Raw genomic sequence first — 20,425 nt, forward strand, 5'->3', positions numbered from 1 at the left:
TATTATTATTATAAGTGCAACAATATTAGCAGGCTAGTTATTGGTTTAGTAACAATTGTAAGTGCAGGAAGACACAGACAGATGCATTCTGGGAAACAGGAGATAACCATTTATGTTTAAGTACCATAATTTATTTACATTTACATCATTTAGCAGACGCTCTTATCCAGAGCGACTTACACATTGGATGAAGTAGTTGTCACTTGTTAGTCTATAATTATCTGTTGTTTAATTAAGTACTGATGTTATTACCTTTAACCGGTTTAACTGTCAGTACCAGTGTTGAATGTTAAAGTTTGACGCTAAGCCGGATTCAAGGACACACTGTGACACTGTGTGATTCCGTAGAAGCTGATGTTGTGACTTCCTATAAGCCTCTCGGACTGGTGTTTACAGAACATTAGGTTCTGTGTGGTTAATATACAGGTAACTACCAAAATAGAGGAAACACCAACATAAAGTGTCTTAATAGGGCGTTGGGCCACCACGAGCCAGAACAGATTCAATGCACCTTGGCATAGATTCTACAAGTGTCTGGAACTCTACTGGAGGGATGTGACACCCTTCCTCCCCGAGAAATTCCCTAACTGGTGTTTTGTTGATGGTGGTGGAAAACGCTGTCTCAGGCGCCGCTCCAGAAACTCCCATAAGTGTTCAATTGGGTTAAGATCTGGCGACTGAGACACACCCACAATTTAAACACCCTATGCTCCTTTGATACCCTCTTTCAAAGTCAGAGATCTCTTCCTCTAGCCGTGGTAGCCAAAATAAGGTGCGACTTGGCATTTTTATACATGACCCTAAGCATGATGGGATGTTAATTGCTTAATTAACTCAGAAACCACAACTGTGTGGAAGCACTTGCTTTCAATATACATGTGTTTCCTTTATTTTGGTAGTTACATGTATAAGGGCCTACTCAGAGAAGACCTGTTAGACATTTTCTTTGCTTCTGCTCTGGAGGTGTTCTCCCTGAATTCTTGTAATAAACCGAATTGATTTTAATTGGCTCTCCTTTCTTCACCTGAATTCCCGTTACAATAATGGACATTCACTTAGTCACTCAGGTCCATATAAAAATGATCCAGATAACATTACTCCATAGAGAGGACAAAGAAACATTCACTCACACATACATTTTACTGTGTATTATTCTGTGTTTTATGTGTAATGTACTTTGTCTTTTTAAAGCACATGAACAATTGAATTTTCCCCCTGGTAGGAAAATAAAGTTGATCTAATCTACTCGGTCAGGCTGAATAAAACTGACACATGAACCATAACTTAGACACTGATCATACAGTAAAGTAGGGAAATAATAGCGACTACAGTAATGCCTGTATATACAAAGCTTTCCATGACAGACTGACCAGGTGAATCCAGGTGAAAGCTATTATCCATTATTGATGTCACTTGTTAAATCCACTTCAATCAGTGTGGATGAAGGGGAGGAGACGGGTTAAAGAAGGAATTTTAAGCCTTGAGACAATCGAGACATGGATTGTGTATGGGTGCCATTCAGAGGGTGAATGGGCAAGACAAAATATTTAAGTGTCTTTGAACGGGGGTATGGTAGTAGGTGCCAGGCGCACCGGTTTGTGTCAAGGACTTAAACGCTGCTGGGTTTTTCACGCTTAACAGTTTCCAAGTGTGTATCAAGAATGGTCCACCACCCAAAGGACATCCAGCCAACTTGACACAACTGTGGGAAGCATTGGAGTCAACATGGGCCAGCATCCCTGTGGAATACTTTTGACACCTTGTAGAGTCCATGCCCCAATGGAAGCAGAGTTATAGTAGGAAGCAGTAGTAGAGTTATAGTAGGAAGCAGAGTTATAGTAGGAAGCAGTAGTAGAGTTATAGTAGGAAGCAGTAGTAGAGTTATAGTAGGAAGCAGTAGTAGAGTTATAGTAGGAAGCAGTAGTAGAGTTATAGTAGGAAGCAGTAGTAGAGTTATAGTAGGAAGCAATAGTAGAGTTATAGTAGGAAGCAGAGTTGTAGTAGGAAGCAGTAGTAGAGTTATAGTAGGAAGTAGAGTTGTAGTAGGAAGCAGTAGTAGAGTTATAGTAGGAAGTAGAGTTGTAGTAGGAAGCAGTAGTAGAGTTATAGTAGGAAGCAGTAGTAGATTTATAGTAGGAAGCAGTAGTAGAGTTATAGTAGGAAGCAGTAGTAGAGTTATAGTAGGAAGCAGAGTTATAGTAGGAAGCAGTAGTAGAGTTATAGTAGGAAGCAGTAGTAGAGTTATAGTAGGAAGCAGTAGTAGAGTTATAGTAGGAAGCAGTAGTAGAGTTATAGTAGGAAGCAATAGTAGAGTTATAGTAGGAAGCAGAGTTATAGTAGGAAGCAGTAGTAGAGTTATAGTAGGAAGCAGAGTTATAGTAGGAAGCAGAGTTATAGTAGGAAGCAGTAGTAGAGTTATAGTAGGAAGCAGTAGTAGAGTTATAGTAGGAAGCAGTTGTAGAGTTATAGTAGGAAGCAGTAGTAGAGTTATAGTAGGAAGCAGTAGTAGAGTTATAGTAGGAAGCAGTAGTAGAGTTATAGTAGGAAGCAGAGTTGTAGTAGGAAGCAGTAGTAGAGTTATAGTAGGAAGCAGAGTTATAGTAGGAAGCAGTAGTAGGGTTATAGTAGGAAGCAGAGTTATAGTAGGAAGCAGTAGTAGAGTTATAGTAGGAAGCAGTAGTAGAGTTATAGTAGGAAGCAGTAGTAGAGTTATAGTAGGAAGCAGTAGTAGAGTTATAGTAGGAAGCAGTAGTAGAGTTATAGTAGGAAGTAGAGTTGTAGTAGGAAGCAGTAGTAGAGTTATAGTAGGAAGCAGTAGTAGAGTTATAGTAGGAAGCAATAGTAGAGTTATAGTAGGAAGCAGTAGTAGAGTTATAGTAGGAAGCAGTAGTAGAGTTGTAGTAGGAAGCAGTTGTAGAGTTATAGTAGGAAGCAGTTGTAGAGTTATAGTAGGAAGCAGTAGTAGAGTTGTAGTAGGAAGCAGTAGTAGAGTTATAGTAGGAAGCAGAGTTATAGTAGGAAGCAGTAGTAGAGTTATAGTAGGAAGCAGAGTTATAGTAGGAAGCAGTAGTAGAGTTATAGTAGGAAGCAGTAGTAGAGTTATAGTAGGAAGCAGTAGTAGAGTTATAGTAGGATGAAGTAGTAGAGTTATAGTAGGAAGCAGTAGTAGAGTTATAGTAGGAAGCAATAGTAGAGTTATAGTAGGAAGCAGTAGTAGAGTTATAGTAGGAAGCAGTAGTAGAGTTATAGTAGGAAGCAGAGTTATAGTAGGAAGCAGAGTTATAGTAGGAAGCAGAAGTAGAGTTATAGTAGGAAGCAGTAGTAGAGTTATAGTAGGAAGCAGTAGTAGAGTTATAGTAGGAAGCAGTAGTAGAGTTATAGTAGGAAGCAGTAGTAGAGTTATAGTAGGAAGCAATAGTAGAGTTATAGTAGGAAGCAGTAGTAGAGTTATAGTAGGAAGCAGTAGTAGAGTTATAGTAGGAAGCAGTAGTAGAGTTATAGTATGAAGCAGAGTTATAGTAGGAAGCAGAAGTAGAGTTATAGTAGGAAGCAGTAGTAGAGTTATAGTAGGAAGCAGTAGTAGAGTTATAGTAGGAAGCAGTAGTAGAGTTATAGTAGGAAACAGTAGTAGAGTTATAGTAGGAAGCAGAGTTATAGTAGGAAGCAGTAGTAGAGTTATAGTAGGAAGCAGTAGTAGAGTTATAGTAGGAAGCAATAGTAGAGTTATAGTAGGAAGCAGTAGTAGAGTTATAGTAGGAAGCAGTAGTAGAGTTATAGTAGGAAGCAGTAGTAGAGTTATAGTAGGAAGCAGAGTTATAGTAGGAAGCAGTAGTAGAGTTATAGTAGGAAGCAGTAGTAGAGTTATAGTAGGAAGCAGTAGTAGAGTTATAGTAGGAAGCAGTAGTAGAGTTATAGTAGGAAGCAGTAGTAGAGTTATAGTAGGAAGCAGTAGTAGAGTTATAGTAGGAAGCAATAGTAGAGTTATAGTAGGAAGCAGTAGTAGAGTTATAGTAGGAAGCAGTAGTAGAGTTATAGTAGGAAGCAGAGTTATAGTAGGAAGCAGAAGTAGAGTTATAGTAGGAAGCAGTAGTAGAGTTATAGTAGGAAGCAGTAGTAGAGTTATAGTAGGAAGCAGTAGTAGAGTTATAGTAGGAAGCAGTAGTAGAGTTATAGTAGGAAGCAGAGTTATAGTAGGAAGCAGTAGTAGAGTTATAGTAGGAAGCAGTAGTAGAGTTATAGTAGGAAGCAGAGTTATAGTAGGAAGCAGAAGTAGAGTTAGTGCCGAAGAAAATTATCTTCCTCAATAGTGAAAAGCCGAAATGAGTATGACATCCTGGCATTTAAAGCAGTCCAAAAAAATTTAATCACATACAATAAAACCAAAAAGCCTACTATTTAGAACGGAAGTATGGTTATTCAGACACGGCCGGTGTGTAGTCTGAAGGCAGCTGGCCCTACCTCTTTGTCCTCTGTGACTGGCTGCAGGGAGACAGAGGGCGGGTCTACGTGCCCACCAGTGGCCAATGGCAGGGCCCAGCTGGCGCTCTTGTTGCGTGTGTGTCCCCCTCCATGGTGGGGGCTGGCCCCCCTGGACCTAGTGCCCGGGGAGAGGAGCTGAGGGTGGGCCTGACGGTTGGGGGAAGAGGGGGTGGAGGTCAGGACCATGGTCTTCAGGGCTGACACCTCGGCCTGCAGGACATCAATCTGGGGAGATACAAGAACACGAGTGGTGGTTATAGACAGTAGTTATGAATTGTACCCGACACACACACTGGCCCACCTCTCTAACCATAAAGGCTACAGTCTTTAATTAAATAGGGGTCATGACCTGACCTGACCTTGCCCTGAGCCTCCTTCAGCTGCTTCTCTGCTGCTGCTTGTTTCACGTTGGCTTCACGCACCATCCTGTGAGCTTCCTATGGGAACAGCAAAAGGACAAAGTTAACATGCAGGATCCACACCTTTCTAAGTCCAGGTGTACAGTTGAAGTCGGAAAGTTTATATACACTTAGGTTGGAGTCATTAAAACTCGTTTTTCAACCACTCCACAAAGTTTTGGCAAGTCGGTTAGGACATCTCCTTTGTGCATGACACAAGTAATTTTTCCAACAATTGTTTACAGACAGATTATTTCACTTATAATTCACTGTATCACAATTCCAGTGGGTCAAAAGTTTACATACACTAAGTTGACTGTGCCTTTAAACAGCTTGGAAAATTCCAGAAAATGATTTCATTGCTTTTGAAGCTTCGGATAGGCTAATTGACATCATTTGAGTCAATTGGAGGTGTACCTGTGGATGTATTTCAAGGCCTGCCTTCAAACTCAGTGCCTCTTTGCTTGACATCATGGGAAATCAAAAGAAATCAGCCAAGACCTCAGAAAGTAGACCTCCAGAAGCAAGTTCATCCTTGGGAGCAATTTCCAAATGCCTGAAGGTACCACGTTCATCTGTACAAACAATAGTACGCAAGTATAAACACCATGGGACCACGCAGCCATCATACCGCTCAGAAAGGAGACACGTTCTGTCTCCTAGAGGTGAACGTACTTTGGTGCAAAAAGTGCAAATCAATCCCAGAACAACAGCAAAGGACCTTGTGAAGATGCTGGAGGAAACAGGTACAAAAGTATCTATATCCACAGTAAAACAAGTCCTATATCGACATAACCTGAAAGGCCGCTCAGCAAGGAAGAAGCCACTGCTCCAAAACCGCCATAAAAAAGCCAGACTACGGTTTGCAACTGCACATGGGGATAAAGATCGTACTTTTTGGAGAAATGTCCTCTGGTCTGATGAAACAAAAATAGAACTGTTTGGCCATAATGACCATCGTTATGTTTGGAGGAAAAGGGGGGCGTTGCAAGCTGAAGAACACCATCCCAACCGTGAAGCACGGGGGTAGCAGCATCATGCTGTGGGGGTGCTTTGCTGCTAAATAGATGGCATCATGAGGAAGGAAAATTATGTGGATATATTGAAGCAACATTTCAAGACATCAGTCAGGAAGTTAAAGCTTGGTCGCAAATGTGTCTTCCAAATGGACAATAACCCCAAGCATACTTCCAAGGTTGTGGCAAAATGGCTTAAGGACAACAAAGTCAAGGTATTGGGGTGGCCATCACAAAGCCCTGACCTCAATCCTATAGAGAATTGAAAAATCCTGACAGAACTGAAACTCTGTGAGGAGGAATGGGCCAAAATTCACCCAACTTATTGTGGGAAGCTTTTGACCCAAGTTAAACAATTTAAAGGCAATGCTACCAAATACTAATTGAGTGTATGTAAACTTCTGACCCACTGGGAATGTGATGAAAGAAATAAAAGCTTAAATAAATCATTCTCTCTGCTATTATTCTGACATTTCACATTCTTAAAATAAAGTGGGGATCCTAACTGACCTAAGACAGGGAATTCTTACTAGGATTAAATGTCAAGAATTGTGAAAAACTGAGTTTAAATGTATTTGGCTAAGGTGTATGTAAACTTCCAACATCAACTGTATTTGTACCATCACCAGTTCAGCTAGCTGTGGGCTGTAGTAGGCCGAGTAGTCATTCCTTCCTACCTCAAACAGACTGGCAGTGAGCTCCTCCAGCTCCTGTTCTAGTTTATCCCGGACCTGTGACAGACGCTCACACTCCTTATCCTTTAGCTTCAGCTCCTGGGAGGGGATAGAAGAGGTGCAGGGTAGAACTGGGTCAGTAGTATGCAGCAGAATAGAAGAGGTGAAGGGTAGAACTGCAGCAGAATAGAAGAGGTGTAGGGTAGAACTGCAGCAGAATAGAAGAGGTGAAGGGTAGAACTGCAGCAGAATAGAAGAGGTGAAGGGTAGAACTGCAGCAGAATAGAAGAGGTGAAGGGTAGAACTGGGTCAGTAGTATGCAGCAGAATAGAAGAGGTGAAGGGTAGAACTGCATCAGAATAGAAGAGGTGAAGGGTAGAACTGCAGCAGAATAGAAGAGGTGAAGGGTAGAACTGCAGCAGAATAGAAGAGGTGAAGGGTAGAACTGCAGCAGAATAGAAGAGGTGAAGGGTAGAACTGCAGCAGAATAGAAGAGGTGAAGGGTAGAACTGCAGCAGAATAGAAGAGGTGAAGGGTAGAACTACAGCAGAATAGAAGAGGTGAAGGGTAGAACTACAGCAGAATAGAAGAGGTGAAGGGTATAACTGCAGCAGAATAGAAGAGGAAGGGTAGAACTACAGCAGAATAAAAGAGGTGTAGGGTAGAACTGGGTCAGTAGTATGCAGCAGAATAGAAGAGGTGAAGGGTAGAACTGCATCAGAATAGAAGAGGTGAAGGGTAGAACTGCAGCAGAATAGAAGAGGTGAAGGGAAGAACTACAGCAGAATAGAAGAGGTGTAGGGTAGAACTGGGTCAGTAGTATGCAGCAGAATAGAAGAGGTGAAGGGTAGAACTGCAGCAGAATAGAAGAGGTGAAGGGTAGAACTGCAGCAGAATAGAAGAGGTGAAGGGTAGAACTGCATCAGAATAGAAGAGGTGAAGGGTAGAACTGCAGCAGAATAGAAGAGGTGAAGGGTAGAACTGCAGCAGAATAGAAGAGGTGTAGGGTAGAACTGGGTCAATAGTATGCAGCAGAATAGAAGAGGTGAAGGGTAGAACTACAGCAGAATAGAAGAGGTGAATGGTAGAACTGCAGCAGAATAGAAGAGGTGAAGGGTAGAACTGCAGCAGAATAGAAGAGGTGAAGGGTAGAACTGCAGCAGAATAGAAGAGGTGAAGGGTAGAACTGCAGCAGAATAGAAGAGGTGTAGGGTAGAACTGGGTCAGTAGTATGCAGCAGAATAGAAGAGGTGAAGGGTAGAACTGCAGCAGAATAGAAGAGGTGAAGGGTAGAACTACAGCAGAATAGAAGAGGTGAAGGGTAGAACTACAGCAGAATAGAAGAGGTGTAGGGTAGAACTGGGTCAGTAGTATGCAGCAGAATAGAAGAGGTGAAGGGTAGAACTACAGCATAATAGAAAAGGTAAAGGGTAGAACTACAGCAGAATAGAAGAGGTGAAGGGTAGAACTGCAGCAGAATAGAAGAGGTGAAGGGTAGAACTACAGCAGAATAGAAGAGGTGTAGGGTAGAACTGGGTCAGTAGTATGCAGCAGAATAGAAGAGGTGAAGGGTAGAACTGCAGCAGAATAGAAGAGGTGAAGGGTAGAACTGCAGCAGAATAGAAGAGGTGAAGGGTAGAACTGCATCAGAATAGAAGAGGTGAAGGGTAGAACTGCAACAGAATAGAAGAGGTGAAGGGTAGAACTACAGCAGAATAGAAGAGGTGTAGGGTAGAACTGGGTCAGTAGTATGCAGCAGAATAGAAGAGGTGAAGGGTAGAACTGCAGCAGAATAGAAGAGGTGAAGGGTAGAACTACAGCAGAATAGAAGAGGTGTAGGGTAGAACTGCAGCAGAATAGAAGAGGTGAAGGGTAGAACTACAGCAGAATAGAAGAGGTGAAGGGTAGAACTGCAGCAGAATAGAAGAGGTGAAGGGTAGGACTACAGCAGAACAGAAGAGGTGAAGGGTAGAACTACAGCAGAATATAAGAGGTGAAGGGTAGAACTACAGCAGAATAGAAGAGGTGAAGGGTAGAACTGCAGCAGAATAGAAGAGGTCAATGGTAGAACTACAGCAGAATAGAAGAGGTGAAGGGTAGAACTACAGCAGAATAGAAGAGGTGAAGGGTAGAACTACAGCAGAATATAAGAGGTGAAGGGTAGAACTGCAGCAGAATAGAAGAGGTGAAGGGTAGAACTACAGCAGAATAGAAGAGGTGAAGGCTAGAACTGCAGCAGAATAGAAGAGGTGCAGGGTAGAACTGGGTCAATAGTATGCAGCAGGATAGAAGAGGTGAAGGGTAGAACTACAGCAGAATAGAAGAGGTGAAGGGTAGAACTACAGCAGGATAGAAGAGGTGAAGGGTAGAACTGCAGCAGAATAGAAGAGGTGAAGGGTAGAACTGCAGCAGAATAGAAGAGGTGAAGGGTAGAACTACAGCAGAATAGAAGAGGTGAAGGGTATAACTGCAGCAGAATAGAAGAGGAAGGGTAGAACTACAGCAGAATAAAAGAGGTGTAGGGTAGAACTGGGTCAATAGTATGCAGCAGAATAGAAGAGGTGAAGGGTAGAACTGCATCAGAATAGAAGAGGTGAAGGGTAGAACTGCAGCAGAATAGAAGAGGTGAAGGGTAGAACTACAGCAGAATAGAAGAGGTGTAGGGTAGAACTGGGTCAGTAGTATGCAGCAGAATAGAAGAGGTGAAGGGTAGAACTGCAGCAGAATAGAAGAGGTGAAGGGTAGAACTGCAGCAGAATAGAAGAGGTGAAGGGTAGAACTGCATCAGAATAGAAGAGGTGAAGGGTAGAACTGCAGCAGAATAGAAGAGGTGAAGGGTAGAACTGCAGCAGAATAGAAGAGGTGTAGGGTAGAACTGGGTCAATAGTATGCAGCAGAATAGAAGAGGTGAAGGGTAGAACTACAGCAGAATAGAAGAGGTGAAGGGTAGAACTACAGCAGAATAGAAGAGGTGAAGGGTAGAACTACAGCAGAATAGAAGAGGTGTAGGGTAGAACTGGGTCAGTAGTATGCAGCAGAATAGAAGAGGTGAAGGGTAGAACTACAGCATAATAGAAAAGGTAAAGGGTAGAACTACAGCAGAATAGAAGAGGTGAAGGGTAGAACTGCAGCAGAATAGAAGAGGTGAAGGGTAGAACTACAGCAGAATAGAAGAGGTGTAGGGTAGAACTGGGTCAGTAGTATGCAGCAGAATAGAAGAGGTGAAGGGTAGAACTGCAGCAGAATAGAAGAGGTGAAGGGTAGAACTGCAGCAGAATAGAAGAGGTGAAGGGTAGAACTGCATCAGAATAGAAGAGGTGAAGGGTAGAACTGCAACAGAATAGAAGAGGTGAAGGGTAGAACTACAGCAGAATAGAAGAGGTGTAGGGTAGAACTGGGTCAGTAGTATGCAGCAGAATAGAAGAGGTGAAGGGTAGAACTGCAGCAGAATAGAAGAGGTGAAGGGTAGAACTACAGCAGAATAGAAGAGGTGTAGGGTAGAACTGCAGCAGAATAGAAGAGGTGAAGGGTAGAACTACAGCAGAATAGAAGAGGTGGAGGGTAGAACTGCAGCAGAATAGAAGAGGTGAAGGGTAGAACTACAGCAGAATAGAAGAGGTGAAGGGTAGAACTACAGCAGAATAGAAGAGTTGAAGGGTAGAACTACAGCAGAATAGAAGAGGTGAAGGGTAGAACTGCAGCAGAATAGAAGAGGTGAAGGGTAGAACTACAGCAGAATAGAAGAGGTGTAGGGTAGAACTGCAGCAGAATAGAAGAGGTGAAGGGTAGAACTACAGCAGAATAGAAGAGGTGAAGGGTAGAACTGCAGCAGAATAGAAGAGGTGAAGGGTAGGACTACAGCAGAACAGAAGAGGTGAAGGGTAGAACTACAGCAGAATATAAGAGGTGAAGGGTAGAACTACAGCAGAATAGAAGAGGTGAAGGGTAGAACTACAGCAGAATAGAAGAGGTGAAGGGTAGAACTACAGCAGAATATAAGAGGTGAAGGGTAGAACTGCAGCAGAATAGAAGAGGTGAAGGGTAGAACTACAGCAGAATAGAAGAGGTGAAGGCTAGAACTGCAGCAGAATAGAAGAGGTGCAGGGTAGAACTGGGTCAATAGTATGCAGCAGGATAGAAGAGGTGAAGGGTAGAACTACAGCAGAATAGAAGAGGTGAAGGGTAGAACTGCAGCAGAATAGAAGAGGAGCAGGGTAGAACTAGGTCAATAGTATGCAGCAGGATAGAAGAGGTGTAGGGTAGAACTACAGCAGAATAGAAGAGGTGAAGGGTAGAACTGCATCAGAATAGAAGAGGTGAAGGGTAGAACTGCAGCAGAATAGAAGAGGTGAAGGGTAGAACTGCAGCAGAATAGAAGAGGTGAAGGGTAGAACTGCAGCAGAATAGAAGAGGTGAAGGGTAGAACTGCAGCAGAATAGAAGAGGTGAAGGGTAGAACTACAGCAGAATAGAAGAGGTGAAGGGTAGAACTACAGCAGAATAGAAGAGGTGAAGGGTAGAACTGCAGCAGAATAGAAGAGGTGAAGGGTAGTATGCAGCAGGATAGAAGAGGTGAAGGGTAGAACTACAGCAGAATAGAAGAGGTGAAGGGTAGAACTACAGCAGAATAGAAGAGGTGAAGGGTAGAACTACAGCAGAATAGAAGAGGTGTAGGGTAGAACTACAGCAGAATAGAAGAGGTGTAGGGTAGAACTACAGCAGAATAGAAGAGGTGAAGGGTAGAACTGCATCAGAATAGAAGAGGTGAAGGGTAGAACTGCATCAGAATAGAAGAGGTGAAGGGTAGAACTACAGCAGAATAGAAGAGGTGCACGGTAGAACTGGGTCAGTAGTATGCAGCAGAATAGAAGAGGTGAAGGGTAGAACTACAGCAGAATAGAAGAGGTGTAGGGTAGAACTACAGCAGAATAGAAGAGGTGTAGGGTAGAACTACAGCAGAATAGAAGAGGTGAAGGGTAGAACTGCATCAGAATAGAAGAGGTGAAGGGTAGAACTGCAGCAGAATAGAAGAGGTGAAGGGTAGAACTACAGCAGAATAGAAGAGGTGAAGGGTAGAACTACAGCAGGATAGAAGAGGTGAAGGGTAGAACTACAGCAGGATAGAAGAGGTGAAGGGTAGAACTACAGCAGAATAGAAGAGGTGAAGGGTAGAACTGCATCAGAATAGAAGAGGTGAAGGGTAGAACTACAGCAGAATAGAAGAGGTGCAGGGTAGAACTGGGTCAGTAGTATGCAGCAGAATAGAAGAGGTGAAGGGTAGAACTACAGCAGAATAGAAGAGGTGTAGGGTAGAACTACAGCAGAATAGAAGAGGTGTAGGGTAGAACTACAGCAGAATAGAAGAGGTGAAGGGTAGCACTGCATCAGAATAGAAGAGGTGAAGGGTAGAACTACAGCAGGATAGAAGAGGTGAAGGGTAGAACTACAGCAGAATAGAAGAGGTGAAGGGTAGAACTACAGCAGGATAGAAGAGGTGTAGGGTAGAACTACAGCAGAATAGAAGAGGTGTATAACAAGTTCGGCCTCACCCACCTTCTGTGCAGCGTCCAGCTGCTCTCTGAGTATCTCGGTGCCCTTCTCTCTGATCTCCAGGGAAGAGCTCCGGAGGCGGGACACATTGTCTTCATGCTCCCTGCCCCGGGCACCCTCAAGCTGGGCAGCACGCTCCAGCCTGCTGCCCTCTCTGCCCCTGGTCTGGCTCCGGGCCTGGGTACACTGCTCCTGGGGCCAGGTGGGACTGGGGTCACCCTGCCCTCCACCCTCCACCCTGGGGCTCGGACCTGGCTCCAGGTCTACCAACCTTTAGAAAACATCAAAAGACGAGATTTAAAAAAGTTGCAGTGTCTGTTAAGTGCAATGGATACATGAACGTGTAAGCTAACTTGCCTCTTCAGCTGCTTGTTTGAGCTACTGAGATAGTTAGGGAGTTAATAGGGATATAAGGAATTGGTTGTCAAATCACATTTTATTTGTCACATGCGCAGAATACAACGGGTGTAGACTTTACCGTGAAATGCTTGCTTACGAGCCCTTTCCCAACGATGCAGAGTTAAACATTATAATACAAATAGTAACACAAGAGGAATAAACTACACAAGAATGGAGCTATATACAGAATGGAGCTAAACTCAGCAAAAAAAGAAACATCCTCTCACTGTCAACTGCGTTTATTTTCAGCAAACTTAACATGTGTAAATATTTGTATGAACATAACATGATTCAACAACTGAGACATAAACTAAACAAGTTCCACAGACATGTGACTAACAGAAATGGAATACTGTTTCCCTGAACAAAGGGGGGGGGGTCAAAAGTAACAGTCAGTATCTGGTGTGGCCACCAGCTGCATTAAGTACTGCAGTGCATCTCCTCCTCATGGACTGCACCAGATTTGCCAGTTCTTGCTGTGAGATGTTACCCCACACTTCCACCAAGGCACCTGCAAGTTCCCTGACATTTCTGGGGGGAATGGCTCTAGCCCTCACCCTCCGATCCAACAGGTCCCAGACGTGCTCAATGGGATTGAGATCCGTGCTCATCGCTGGCCATTGGAAAACACTGACATCCCTGTCTTGCAGGAAATCACGCACAGAACGAGCAGTATTGCTGGTGGTATTGTCATGCTGGAGGGTCATGTCAGGATGAGCCTGCAGGAAGGGTACCACATGAGGGAGGAGGATGTCTTCCCTGTAACGCACAGCGTTGAGATTGCCTGCAATGACAACAAGCTCAGTCCGATGATGCTGTGACACACCGCCCCAGACCATGACGGACCCTCCACCTCAAAATCGATCCCGCTCCAGAGTAAAGGCCTCGGTGTAACGCTCATTCCTTCGACAATAAACGCGAATCCGACCATCACCCCTGGTGAGACAAAACCGCGACTAGTCAGTGAAGAACACTTTTTGCCAGTCTAGTCTGGTCCAGCGACGGTGGGTTTGTGCCCATAGGCGACGTTGTTGCCGGTGATGTCAGGTGAGGACCTGCCTTACAACAGGCCTACAAGCCCTCAGTCCAGCCTCTCTCAGCCTATTGCGGACAGTCTGAGCACTGATGGAGGGATTGTGCGTTCCTGGTGTAACTCGGGCAGTTGTTGTTGCCATCCTGTACCTGTCCCGCAGGTGTGATGTTCGGATGTACCGATCCTGTGCAGGTGTTGTTACACGTGGTCTGCCACTGCGAGGACGATCAGCTGTCCGTCCTGTCTCCCTGTAGCGCTGTCTTAGGCGTCTCACAGTACGGACATTGCAATTTATTGCCCTGGCCACATCTGCAGTCCTCATGCCTCCTTGCAGCATGCCTAAGGCACGTTCACGCAGATGAGCAGGGACCCTGGGCATCTTTCGTTTTGTGTTTTTCAGAGTCAGTAGAAAGGCCTCTTTAGTGTCCTAAGTTTTCATAACTGTGACCTTAATTGCCTACCGTCTGTAAGCTGTTAGTGTCTTAACGACCGTTCCACAGGTGCATGTTCATTAATTGTTTATGGTTCATCGAACAAGCATGGGAAACAGTTTTTAAACCCTTTACAATGAAGATCTGTGAAGTTATTTGGATTTTTACAAATTATCTTTGAAAGACAGGGTCTTGAAAAAGGGACGTTTCTTTTTTTGCTGAGTTTATATACCAGTACTAGATCAATGTGCAGAGGTACGAGTTATTTGAGATACAGTGCATTCGTTAAGTATTCAGACCCCTTCCCTTTTCCACATTTTTTACGTTACAGCCTTATTCTAAAATTGATTAAATAAACAAACTCATCAATCTACACACAATACCCCACAATGACAAAGCGAAAACAGGTTTTTAGAAATTTTAAAAAAGAATTTTTGAATACTTATTTACATAAGTATTCAGACCCTTTGCTATGAGACTCGAAATTGAGCTCAGGTGCTTCCTGTTTCCATTGATCATCCTTGAGATGTTTCTACAACTTGATTGGAGTCCACCTGTGGTAAATCCAATTGATTGGACATGATTTGGAAAGGCACACACCTGTCTATATAAGGTCCCACAGTTGACAGTGCACATCAGAGCAAACACCAAGCCATGAGGTCGAAGGAATTGTCCGTAGAGCTCCGGGACAAGATTGTGTTGAGGCACAGATCTGGGGAAGGGTACCAACAAATGTCTGCAGCATTGAATGTCCCCAAGAACACAGTGGCCGCCATCATTCTTAAATGGAAGAAGTTTGGAACCATCAAGACTCTTCCTAGAGCTGGCTTCCAGGCCAAACTGAGCAATCGGGGGAGAAGGACCTTGGTCAGGGAGGTGACCAAGAACCTGATGGTCACTCTAACAGAGCTCCAGAGTTCCTCTGTGAATATGGGAGAACCTTCCAGAAGGACAACCATCTCTGCAGCACCCCACCAATCAGGCCTTTATGGTAGAGTGGCCAGACAGAAGCCACTCCTCAGTAAAAGGCACATGACAGCCTGCTTGGAGTTTGCCAAAAGGCACCTAAAGTACTCTGACCATGAGAAACAAGATTATCTGGTCTGATGAAACCAAGATTGAACTCTTTGGCCTGAATGCCAAGCGTCACGTCTGGAGGAAACCTTGCACCATCCCTATGATGTTTTTCAGCGGCAGGGACTGGGAGACTAGTCAGGATCGAGGGAAAGATGAACGGAGCAATGTATAGAGAGATCCTTGATGAAAACCTGCTCCAGAGCGCTCAGGACCTCAGACTGGGGCGAAGGTTCACCTTCCAACAGGACAACGACCCTAAGCACACAGCCAAGACAACGCAGGAGTGGCTTCGGGACAAGTCTCTGAATGTCCTTGAGTGGCCCAGCCAGAGCCCGGACTTGAACCCGATCAAACATCTCTGGAGACCTGAAAATAGCTGTGCAGCGACGCTCCCCATCCAACCTGACAGAGCTTGAGAGGATCTGCAGAGAAGAATGGGAGAAACTCCCCAAATACAGGTGTGCCAAGCTTGTAGCGTCATACCCAAGAAGACTCAAGGCTGTAATCACTGCCAAAGGTGCTTCAACAAAGTACTGAGTAAACGGTCTGAATACTTATGCAAATGTGATATTTCAACAACAAAAATAATAATACATTTGCAAAAATGTATACAAATCTGTTTTTGCTTTGTCATTATGGGTTATTGTGCGTAGATTGATGAGAAAAAAACAACAATTTAATCAATATTAGAATAAGGCTGTAACGTAACAAAACGTGGAAAAAGTCAAGGGGTCTGAATGCTTTCCGAATGCACTGTAGATATGTACATGAAGGCAGGGTAAAGTGACTACATTTACATTTTACATTTTAGTCATTTAGCAGACACTCTTATCCAGAGCGACTTACAGTTAGTGAGTGCATACATTATTTTATTTTATTTTTTATTATTTTTTCATACTGGCCCCCCGTGGGAATCGAACCCACAACCCTGGCGTTGCAAACGCCATGCTCTACCAACTGAGCTACATCCCTGCCGGCCATTCCCTCCCCTACCCTGGATTTGAGGTAGATATGTACATGAAGGCAGGGTAAAGTGACTAGGCATCAGGATAGATAATAATAAGGTATTTGAGGTAGATATGTACATGAAGGCAGGGTAAAGTGACTAGGCATCAGGATAGATAATAATAAGGTAGTTGAGGTAGATATGTACATGAAGGCAGGGTAAAGTGACTAGGCATCAGGATAGATAATAATAAGGTATTTGAGGTAGATATGTACATGAAGGCAGGGTAAAGTGACTAGGCATCAGGATAGATAATAATAAGGTATTTGAGGTAGATATGTACATGAAGGCAGGGTAAAGTGACTAGTCATCAGGATAGATAATAATAAGGGTAAAATAAAGAACAGAGTAGCAGCAGCATATGATGAGTGTGAAAGTGTGTGTGCGTGTGTGTGTGTGTGTGTGTGTGTGTGTGTGTGTGTGTGTGTGTGTGTGTGTGTGTGTGTGGGTTTTGTGAGAGTGTCGGTGTAGTGTGTATATAGTCGTGTGAGTGTGTGTGTGTGTGTGTGTGTGTGTGTATGTGGATGTGTGTGGGTTTTGTGAGAGTGTCGGTGTAGTGTGTATATAGTCGTGTGAGTGTGTGTGTGTGTGTGTGTGTGTGTGTGTGTGTGTGTGCGTGTGTGTGCGTGTATGTGGATGTGTGTGGGTTTTGTGAGAGTGTCGGTGTAGTGTGTATATAGTCGTGTGAGTGTGAATAGTCAGTGCAAGATCAATTCAGATAGTTTGTGTAACCATTGAATTAACTATTTAGCAGGTCTTATGGCTATTTTGCCATTCCAAGCGGTGATCATCAACTAGATTAAACCGTGGGACGATTCTTGTTCTTGAGCAGATGGTCGGGGAGCCAGAACCTAATTACAAATAATTTGTAGACTGCAAATTGACCACAAGAAGCCCAAACAGATATAATATTTGACTAAAGTATTAGGAAGGTGTTTTTTAATGTTTTGTACGCTCAGTGTATATCTCAAGTTTCATGCACAAGTAGAGTGAAATGCCTTTCTTAGCAGCTCTAACCCCAACAATGCAGTAATCAATAACGATGTAATTCTAAAAAATAACAAGGTAGAACAAAAACACACCAGATATAAAACTAAGAAATAATAATAATATGCCATTTAGAAGACGCTTTTATCCAAAGCGACTTACAGTCATGTGTCCATACATTTTTACGTATGGGTGGTCCCGGGGATCGAACCCACTACCCTGGCGTTACAAGCGCCATGCTCTACCAGTTGAGCTACAGAGGATCCATAGCGAGATATATGTATATGGGTAAAGTGACTAGGGATCAGGATATATTATCTACAGTATATCTCTATTATAAACTGTGTGGTTCGAGCCCTGAATGCTGATTGGCTGACAGCCCATATCGTATGTGTGATCATAATGTGATTCATAACATGACTCCAACGTCTGCATATTTGCGCTGATCGCGTTTGTCTTGAAGTGCACATCATCATCAGATCATATAAATTATTATCCTAAATATACTTGAAAACAATAACAATCGTCACAACATGAAAGGCTGAACTTTGCATAACTTTTCCTGATGCCATTATTTCAGTCGGACAGCACACATTCACCGGATTTCCCATTCTAGCTCTCCGCCCTTACCCTCTCACCAGCCGGCTAGAAGATTCACCTCGTACCGCCGCCGTGACCTCGATGGCATCAGTTTACGTTTCCATGAATTCCAGAAATTGTTACAGTAACCGTTTACTTGCTGACGATATAGTTCAATTTAGAAGGACACAATAGTTTCAAAACAGTGTTACTATTAAAGAATGCGACGCTGTGGGCTACAATGTTTCATCGAGTAATCAAACTAGATAAAAGTTAGTCGAATGTTATTTTGTTACTCAAGGTTTGAGTCGCTGTATACGATGTTGTTTGCAATGCGTTGTAGGACAGACTCTTTTCATTCCTGATCTTTCCGATAGTGAAAAGGACGAAGTGTGTCGTCAATCTGCCATAGGTCACATGATGACACCCTTCCTCCCATCCCAACGCGTTTCCAGTTGAAAAGGAAACGTGACCAAATATTTCTCTAGGGTGGTCTAGCTTTAGGTTTTTATAACACATTATTACCAAAACAGAATATTGGCGTTCAGAGTATATCTGGCATATGACATTAATGTGGCGCAAATGAAGATTCGTTATGGTTATACGAAGACGATCCTAAAAGCTACAGGCTTGGAACCAACCTACAGCTGTGAAGGACCGTATCAAATCAAACCCATAACGGTCTCTTACCATCCAACCTCACACCTCTCCTCTTTCGTCTCCTCTCGGTGGGAGTGATGTTTGGCTCTCCCTCTCCTCTGAGCCTGCTCCAGAACACTGGGTTTACCATAGAACGTGGCGTTGGAATATACCTGGACACCAGATCTGGCTGACACTAGGATCTCATACCCCGGGTTGGCGGCAGAGGCAGGGGGTGGACAGGAGGGCAGCTGGACACTGTGGAGACCCTCAAACGCATCCATGTTCCAGGCAGAGTCACTAATCCAACTGCAGTTTAATGTAACATCAGTTACTGTGACTTCTGTGGGATCATGATTAAGTTCTTCCACCTTCTTCTAATCCTCCTCTTCTTCTATCTTCGGTGTTGTAGGAGGACCCCTCACTTCTGTAGTCTGAAATACACTTTCCTTGGTTCCAACTTTTTTTTACCTGATGCCTACCTGGGAAACATAAAAACATATGTCACTTTAATAGAATAAATGATAATAGAACCGAACAGAATAGATTAGAATATAATACATTAGAATAGAATGGACTAGAAAATACTTCCGGTGGACTTTCAACCCGCTGAATCAACGAGGCCTAATTTTAATCAACTGACCAGTCCACTCCACTCCCGCTGGTAACCTCAACTCGCCCCTCTCCTGGCCAAATAAAACTTGTTTTCTTTTCTTTCATACAAATACAAATAATCACGCTAAACAATTGGCATACTTATCAAATTGCGTTTTTATGTTATGTAGGCCTATTCGTTTAGGATGGGTTATTAATTCAGACAAGTTTACAGATTGACTGGCTATACGAAGTACGGACTGCTCTGCAAACTCAAACTTTTGACAATGAATGCAGAAGGCATAGCAACTCACCATGTGTTGTCCAAATTTAGTAATCAATTAATGGCAAAATACTGAACAAAATACTGAAAATGTTCTTAATCTTAGTGACCTATATGTCATTCAACCGAAAGTTGCGGTGGGCAGAAAAAACAACACAGTCCGAAGTTCACCCTCCAGTTCAGTTCGAGTCGTAGTTCTCTTCATCCAACGGGTTAATTACTAAACACCTCACGCCTCACGCCTCCTGCTGACCTGCAACGTGCATTGCTACCACCAGGTGGCTACCGAGAGGTTTGAATCACGATTACACTACATGACCAAAAGTATGTGGACACCTGCTCGTCGAACATCTCATTTCAAAATCATGGGCATTAATATGGAGTTGGTCCCCCCTTTGCTGCTATAACAGCCTCCACTCTTCTGGGAAGGCTTTCCACTAGATGTTGGAACATTGCAGCGAGACTTGCTTTTTTAAATTTATTTATTTATTTAGCAGACGCTCTTATCCAGAGCGACTTACAAGAGCAATTAGGGTTAAATGCCTTGCTCAAGGGCACATCGACAGATTTATTCACCTAGTCGGCTCGGGGATTAGAACCAGCGACCTTTCGGTTACTGGCACAACGCTCTTAACCACTAAGCTACCTGCTTCCATTCAGCCACTTAGAGCATTAGTGAAATCGAGCAATGATGTTGGGCGATTAGGCCTGGCTCGCAGGCGGCGTTCCAATTCATCCCAAAGGCGTTCGATGGGGTTGAGGTCAGGGCTCTGTGCAAGCAAGTCAAGTTCTTCCACACCGATCTCGACAAACCATTTCTGTATGGATCTCGCTTTGTACATGGGGGCATTGGCATGCTGAAACAGGAAAGGGCCTTCCCCAAACTGTTGCCACAAAGTTGGAAGCACAGAATCGTCTAGAATGTAATTGTATGCTGTAGCGTTAAGATTTCCCTTCACTGGAATTAAGGGGTCTATCCCGAACCATGAAAAACAGACCATTATTCCTCCTCCACCAAACTTTACAGTTGGCACTATGCATTGGGGAAGATAGCGTTCTCGTGGCATCCGCCAAACCCAGATTCGTCCATTGGACTGCCCGATGGTGAAGCGTGATTCATCACTGCAGAGAATACGTTTCCACTGCTCCTGAGTCCAATGGCGACTAGCTTTACAGCACTCCAGCCGACGCTTGGCATTGTGCTTGGTGATCTTAGGCTTGTGTGCGGCTGCTCGGCCATGGAAACCATTTCATGAAGCTCACGACAAACAGTTATTGTGC

The 20,425-nt window shown here is 43.6% G+C and overlaps 1 protein-coding gene across 1 annotated transcript in view; it reads right to left on the reverse strand.

Moving 5' to 3' along the window:
• The window catches only part of rab3il1 (RAB3A interacting protein (rabin3)-like 1), a gene marked incomplete at its 5' end in the record, with an annotated part of 29,388 nt that extends 10,837 nt beyond the window's left edge, over nt 1-18,551 (reverse strand). Inside the window, 5 exons of the mRNA XM_084185542.1 lie at nt 4,459-4,704; nt 4,839-4,916; nt 6,571-6,666; nt 12,120-12,387; nt 18,319-18,551. Of these exons, the coding sequence (XP_084041668.1) occupies nt 4,459-4,704; nt 4,839-4,916; nt 6,571-6,666; nt 12,120-12,387; nt 18,319-18,551 (921 nt within the window). The remainder of the gene's footprint in view (nt 1-4,458; nt 4,705-4,838; nt 4,917-6,570; nt 6,667-12,119; nt 12,388-18,318) is intronic.
• Nucleotides 18,552-20,425: the final 1,874 nt, after the last annotated feature.

This window comes from Coregonus lavaretus (assembly GCF_964263955.1).
Source record: "Coregonus lavaretus genome assembly, chromosome: 21".
NCBI classification, from domain to species: Eukaryota; Metazoa; Chordata; class Actinopteri; order Salmoniformes; family Salmonidae; genus Coregonus; species Coregonus lavaretus.